Source organism: Myotis brandtii, unplaced genomic scaffold (assembly GCF_000412655.1).
Source record: "Myotis brandtii unplaced genomic scaffold, ASM41265v1 scaffold27, whole genome shotgun sequence".
Taxonomy (NCBI): Eukaryota; Metazoa; Chordata; class Mammalia; order Chiroptera; family Vespertilionidae; genus Myotis; species Myotis brandtii.
In genome coordinates this window covers 603442-611062 of record NW_005360272.1, presented here as the reverse complement: position 1 = coordinate 611062, position 7621 = coordinate 603442, and the positions used below count along the sequence as shown (strand labels likewise).

Genomic DNA, 7621 nt, shown 5'->3' with positions numbered 1-7621 from the left:
CCCATCCACTGTTCAGGGAGGGCTCTGTCCCTGGCTGGGGACCGGGGCTCCTCTCCAACTACGCTCCTACCTGGACCAGCTCCTCTCCATCTGGTGGGTTATTCTGTCCCCACCATGGCCTCAACCTGAGGAGGTGACCGGCTCTTCATCAAGAAGTCATGATCCATGTGGATTCCTGGATCCTCTTGGGTTCCTGAGTGACTCTATAGATTTTGTCCTTTCCATGAGTCCCCAGTTGTATTCTGCTCTATTCCCCATGGGATCCCCTTCCAAATGTGCTCCCCCCTCCCCTGCCCCTTGAGGGATGCTATGTTGAAAAGCCCAATTCCAGGCAGCTTACAGAATTCCAATGTGGACACAAGAGCCCTTAAATCTCATATCCCAGAGCCCCAATGACAGCCTATGGGAGCAAAGAGCACCCCGGCCTGAAGGGCAGGAGCCTTTGGCCTATGCCTGTCCCTTCCCCTCTGGAGTCTCAGTGGTCCTGGGCCCCCTCTGCTCTCACAGGTGATTATAAAATTAGCTGTCACTTACTGAGCACCCATCATGGGCCTGTCATCCCCTTCGGGAGGGCTTTACTAGTCCTACTCTGAGCGTCAGAAAGGAAAGGTCCCTTGTCCAAGGTCACACAGCTAGGAAGCTACAGACCACAATGTTAAATGAGATGAGCCAACTCTAGAGTCTTACTCCTACCCTGACCCTGCTGTTGGCCTGAAGCTGGATGACACATTATATTAATAGCAACAATGAGAATACCAACAGTAAGCCCGACAGTGGGCTCACACCGTCAGGTCCTCATAGGACCCCACCTGCCAGTCTCATTTGATCGTCTCCTGATCCTCCTGACTCCTCCCATGGTAGGGGGCTGAGATACTGTGGAGGCGAAGCAGCTGCAGCTTCCGGAAACCAGGGCAAATTCCCAAAGCACAAACAAATGCCCTCAGTCATGAGGTCACTGTTTACAGCACTGGGACCTGGCTCCTGCCAAATGCAACCAGCAGCCTCCAGGCCACAGCAGCCCTGCTCGATGACTGGCCCATCTGCCCTCAGCTCATGGGCCTCAGGGTGTCTGGGTCATTCTGAATCCTCAGGGAGGAGGATGGGAACTCTCACTAAGGAAGTCCCCTGCAGGGCTCTGTGTGACTAAATTCTCCCAGGAACCCTGGGAGGATGGGAATGTCACCCCCATTTTGCACATGAAAAAACTGAGGCAGCTGCCCGGGTCCATCCAGGAAATTAAAACCAAAGCCAGAACTTCTTCTCCAGCAACATCTGTTGCTAAGAAAGGAAACATTATACTGGTGTGTCTTGGGCCTCCCACAGGAGTCCCTCCAGGTGGAAATTTAGACCTCGGATTTAGAAACCGGACACTCTGCATAGGCTTCCCAGGCTCTGAGGGTGGGCCCTGAGAATCTGCATTGTGAGCAAGCCTTCCAGGTGATTCTTGTCCAGCCAGGGCGGTTGAAATTCTGGCCTTTTCTTCCCCACGCTTGCCCCAGCCACTTGTCCTATGCATTCAAGCCTTAAAATTCTCCTGAACAACAACACCACAACCAACATCTGCTCAATTTGCTGAGTATCCAGAGCCAACCTTTGTGCATAGCATTCTCTTCACTTGAGTTATTTCATTTTATCCTCACAAAAACCTCTACAAATAGGGACCGGTTTTATCTCCATTTTCCATGTGGGGAAACTGAGGCTCAGAGATGTGAAGAAGCTTTCCCAAGGCCACACAGCAAACAACAGGCGGAGCAGGTCTCTGGCCCCTGACCCTGACCTCCTCATGCCAGGCAATGTTCCCACTAAGATTCTGTGGGTCCTGTCAGCTGTGAGGACCAGCAGAGAGTGAGAGAGCTTGGCAGGGGATGAAGAGCTGGGTGTGGGTGTGGGTGTGGGTGTGGGAGAGAAGAAGGGGCAACCAAGGCCTGGGGTTTCATTCATGACGTCCTCACCAATAACCTACCTGTCCAATAAAAGCACTGGAGCTGCAAAAGCCCTGAAGATTCGGTTGATCTAAGCCCTACATTTAACAGAAAGGGAAACTGAAGCCCCAAGACCCAAGAGGTGGGGGCCAGTTAAGGCACTGGCCAAAGAGGTGGCAGAGCAAGTCACAGAGTCCCCCTGGATACCTTCCTAGGCAGCCCCGGACCCTTCCCACCTGGGTCCATCAGCTTTCCCAGGAGACACAGGGAAGTCAGGATTTGAGGATCTTAAAAACACCCCACAATATCCCCAGCACATGGGGCGAAGTGAGGTGGCCAGAGGCATCCAGCCCAGGCCTGTTCCGATGAGCTCAGAGCTCCAGCTGCAGGGGCTGGGAGAGGAGGGAGGGAAGGGGGCAAGGCTAATGCTGATTGGCTAGTTCAAATCCCAACAGAAGGGGCTGCTCCCCTCCCCTCAGCCCAGACTGCAGAGGCCCCCCTCTCACCACTGTGGTGTGTGCTCACTCAGGCTGCTCTCAGCTCCTCCCACAGAGGCCCTGGCAACCTAGCTAGCCTGCTCCCAGCCCGAGATCCTCTACCCTTCCTCATCTCTCTGAGGCTGACTTTCCGTCTCGGCCTGAAATCAACTACCTGGGTCCAAACTCAGCTTCCTCTGAGTTTCCCGGGCTCCTCCTCACCCTACACGCTCCCAATCCAGTGCCTGGCACTTGAACATTTGGGTCACCATTTGTCCCAGAGCTGCCCTCTCAGGTAGAGGTGCACTTTGGACTCGGAGACATAACTTTTCTGAGATCAGTTTCCTTACCATCATCCCTCTGGCAGTCACTGGTCACCTCCCCTGCCCTTCCAGGGACCCCTTTCTCCAGCATTCCTCCTTCACTTCCTGATTCATGCCCCCTCTCCCTCAGGCCTCGGCTCAGATGCCACCCCTGCAGGAAGACTCCCCAGGTACCCCTCTCCCTGTTCCTACATCCCCTGGTCACACTGGGCTGAGTTCTGAGAGCAGGGAGCTGAGTCCTCCCTCCACCAAGTTCTCAGCCCCTGACCAGGGCTCACACAGGCAGGGTGGCCCTCTCCTCTGGAGGCCCCAGCTGCCAGCCTCCATCCCATCCTACTCCTGCTCACCGAGGCGGAGGGAGGAGGTTAGGCAGAGGTGTAGGAGGCTGAAGAGCAGGAGCTCTGCCACATACACACTGAGGGTCACATGACCATGGACAGGTACTTCCTTTCTCTGAGCCGCACTTTCCTCATAGGAAAATGAGGATAATAATTAACAGCTAACATTTGGGGGGTGTATAGTGACTTTTTACCCACGTTATTTCACTAACCCTCATAGATCCCTATGAGGCAGGGGCTGCCATTACACCCGTCTTTCAGATGAGGAAACTGAAACTCAGGTGACTTGCTCAACATCACAGAATTAGGGCATATGAGAGTCAAGATTTAAACCGGGAACCTGGCAGCCCAGAGGGAGGAAGGGACAGAGGGGACCCCCAGGAGCACTTCCCTGCCAGGCTCAGGCTCCCCCCTCCCTCCTCTGAGTGGTGGCCCCTCCTCCGCTCCCCGCTCCCCTCCTGCTCTCCCCCAGGGAATCGAGAGTCAAGATTTAAACCAGCCTGATCCAACTCCAGACCTTCACTACTTTCCATTAATTAGTACAATAAAGAAACCGTGCACCATGGAACTGTGCACCGACAACTTGGAGCCCACCATCAGGTGTGTGGTTGCTATTCAAACAGTACTAGTAGCTGCTGTTAGGAGGATTCATATTATATCACCATGGGATATCCTTGGTCAATGGCCTATCAGTTCACCAGGAATCCCCACTTTACAGATGAGAAAGTTGAGGACCAGAGAAGTGATGCAACTTGCCCAAGGACACACAAGGAGTGAGCTGCAGTCTCACCTGGGTCCTGCTCAGGCGCATAGTCCCACCTCCAACAAGGGCACCTATGAGGCTTGGGGAAGGCCCTGGGCTTACCTTGACGTCCTGCTCCAGGCCTCGGATAAGCTCGCCGTCCACCTGGCCAGTCTGAGCAGCGCGGAGGCTGCGGCGCTCGGCCTTGCGCAGCCGGTACTGCAGGATGCGGCAGGTCTTGCTGGCCTGGTCCAGCTGCTGGCGCAGTTCCTGTAGCTGGTACACGTCCTCCTCCATGTAGACGTCCCGCATCTCCAGCATCTCTGCTCGCAGCTCCTCGATCTCATCCTACAGGGAGAAGGGGCGATACGGTCACTGGGCTCTGTGCACGAGTACAGGCCACACCCAACTTGGTCCTAGGCACCTCGGGGGGCCTGGGTATGGTAGGCTGAATAATGCCCCCCTCCAAAAATGTCCATGTCCTAATTTCCAAAATCTATTCATCTGTTACCTTACATGGCAAAAGGGATCTTGCAAATGTGATAAAGTTACAGATTGGGAGATGTTCCTGGGTTATCTGGGTGGCTCAAGGTAATCACAAGGATCCCTATAAGACGGAGGCAAGGGGAGCAAAGTAGGAGAAGGCGAAGTGACCATGGAAGCAGCGGGAGGAGTGATGTGCTTTGAAGATGGAGGAATGGCCATTAACAAAGAATGCAGGCAGCCTAGGAAACAGGAAAGAGGAAGGGTCTCTCTCCCCCGAGCCTTCACAAGGAATGCAGCTCTGCCAAGGCCATCTCTGAAACAGGAATATCTGAGCTGAAGCAAAAAGGAACAGCCATGCAAAGAGACAGCCAGGGAGAGATTACTCTAGGGATCGGGAACAGTGTGTGCAAAGGCTCAGAGGCTGTAAAGAGTTCAGTGTGCCAAGATACAGCAAGGAAGCCAGAGTAGCGACAGGGGAAGTTGAAGCTGGAGAAACAGACAGGGATCAGCCATGCAGGAACTTGAAGGGCTGAGTAAAGATTTGGGTTTGGGTTTCAAGTGAATGGGTGACCTCACTTCCTCAGGGCAGCTCCTGCCCACCTCTGTCAGCAGCTCCCAGATGTGCCTCACTTCCCTTTTGTCACCATGAGCACATCTGCAATTCTTTATTGAACAGCTTGTCTCCCAGAGACATTGTAAGTGTCTGGAGCAGTGGTTCTCAACCTTCCTAATGCCGCGACCCTTTAATACAGTTCCTCACGTTGTGGTGACCCCCAACCATAAAATTATTTTCGTTGCTACTTCATAACTGTAATTTTGCTACTGTTATGAATCATAATGTAAATATCTGATACGCAGGATGTATTTTCATTGTTACAAATTGAACATAATTAAAGCATAGTGATTAATCACAAAAACAATATGTAATTATATATGTGTTTTCCGATGGTCTTAGGCGCCCCCTGTGAAAGGGTCGTTCGACCCCCAAAGGGGTCGCGACCCACAGGTTGAGAACCGCTGGTCTGGAGGGTCACCTCACTCCCTGACGTATCCTCCACAGCCAGCACAGGGCCTAACATCTTGCAGACTCCCAACAAATATTACCTGAATGAATGAATAAATGTCTCGGTAAGTGAACAGCCACAAAAAGACATACCAATGTGAAACAAAGTGTAAGGGGATGAGTGGGAAGACCTAGCAGAATAAATGGATGATTATTATATCTAATAACAAATGTGAAAACTGAGTCACAAATGGAATAATATCTACTCTTAGTGATGGAATGGATTAAATAAGACTGTACACTAAAAAGAGAAACTGAGTCATGGAGGATGAATGATCTGCCAAAGGCATCCCTGAGGAGCCAGAGAAAGGACGGTGCTGATGGGAGGGGGGTGGCCAAGAAGGAAAACACAGCTCTGCAGGCCCTGGAAGGGGGCCAGTCTAGAGAACTGGGTTCACCAGCCCTCTGAGCCTCCCTTTCCCCAAAGAGAATGGGTGGCTCCCTCCAAGGGAATGGCCTAGGTCAGTGATGGCGAACCTATGACACGTGTGTCAGAGGTGACACGGGAACTCATTTTTTTGGTTGATTTTTCTTTGTTAAATGGCATTTAAATATATAAAATAAGTATCAAAAAATTTTCTGTATGTGACACGGCACCAGAGTTAAGTTAGGGTTTTTCAAAATGCTGACACGCCGAGCTCAAAAGGTTCGCCATCACTGGCCTAGGTTGTCCAGTGCCCCCTGAGACTGGGAGGGTGGATTTAATTCAGAGGCAGTTCTTAGCAAGAAAGCTCACTGAGGTTTTCACATCCGTCTGTTTGACTCATGGGACTCTTTCTCAAATGGTTCTCAACTCTGGAGAAGGCAGAGGGGACAGGTATGTGCTTCTCCCAACCCTAACAGGCGTGGTCCTGTTCCCACTGTCAAGTGAGGGTCAATCCTCACTTGCCACCACAGCCCCTCTCCTCTGGGTGGGTTGAGCAGCACCAGCTGCAGAGGAATAGTCACCTCACCAGGATCCCCTCCCCCATCCCATGCACACACAGACTCACCACCCCACCACCAAGCCAAGTGGACAAAACTAAAAGTGGAAAGGAGGAAGTGGGACAGTCAATGATCACACCAGTTAAAGAAATGAGGAAGTGAGGGGTCCACATGCCATTTCAGCTGACAGATTAAAGAAGCATAAAATAAATAGCACTCAGCCGGCAAAATCCAAGCTAAACCAGCCTCCAGCTAGGCCTGTGTTCAAATCCTCATCCTGCTATTTACTAGCATCTCACTTCTTCTCTCTGCAGTCACACTGACAGGACCTGGTGATGGGGAGGTTGTGGGGGTCTGAATAGACTCAAAACTGGGAATGTGCCAAGGGGAAGTACAGAGGACAGGCAAGCTCATGATGCTGGGCTACATTAACGAATATATGACATATAGATCATGGGAGGCGACATCCCTCAACAGAGGACCTTATCCAGAGCACTGCAGTCATTCTGGGGGACCATTTATTCTTTTAAGTTTTAAATAACTGATTTTTCTATTTATAAAAGTAAACAGTGAAAAGAGACAGTTTTGAAAATACACAAAATACAAATCACTCATAGTTTCTCCCTGGACCAACAACAGCATTAGCATCACTGGGGCACTTTTCAGAAATTCTCATGTCCCAACAGAGACTTACTGAATCTGAAACTCCAGGGACGGGGCCTGTAAGGGACTCTAATGCAGGGAGTTTTCTTTCAGTCTTTTTCCCTAAAAGGGCAAGAGTCATGTGTCTCAGCACCACAAGTCCCTAGCCCAGGGCCTGACACAGAGCAGGGCCTCAGTAAGAATCTATTGAGTAAGTGAATGAATGAATGATCTTTCTCATGTGAGCAGCTGTCTCTTCGGGGCCTGCCCTTCACCACAGTCAATTTCTGAAAATGCAGGATGTTGCATTCATGCCAGCTCTCTCTCTCCATGGTGGCCAAGGGGGGCCCAAGCCCCTGGGGGCTTTTCCCAGCTGCAGGCAGAATGCCGTCAGCCCGTCCTGGCACGGCCCATGTGAGAGGGCAAGTCCACAAAGACTGGCTTGTGGCTGCAGAAGCTGGGTCTGCTGGGGCGTGGGCAGCAGAAGCTGGTGAATGCAGGATTTAGGCAGAGGCTGAGCTTTTGGGGCCTGAGGTAGGGGCTGGGACAAGGGGCTGCTGGGACAAGGGGAGGAGACCCAGGAGAACAGGATCCTGCTTTATTCCAGAGGTTCTAAGACCTCACTGAGCCTCCAAATCTCCTGGGGCTCTTGGCTCCTGCAGTCTCGATCCCTGTCCCTGGAAAGCTCTCCAGTGACTGGCTGAT

The 7621-nt window shown here is 51.9% G+C and overlaps 1 protein-coding gene across 2 annotated transcripts in view; it reads right to left on the bottom strand.

The window, feature by feature from the left end:
• The window catches only part of SOGA1 (suppressor of glucose, autophagy associated 1), a 62807-nt gene that overhangs the window by 39992 nt on the left and 15194 nt on the right, over positions 1-7621 (bottom strand). For both annotated transcript variants that reach the window (XM_005868467.2, XM_014541419.1), the window contains exon 2: positions 3925-4149. In XM_005868467.2, coding sequence (XP_005868529.1) covers positions 3925-4149 — 225 coding nt within the window. The remainder of the gene's footprint in view (positions 1-3924; positions 4150-7621) is intronic.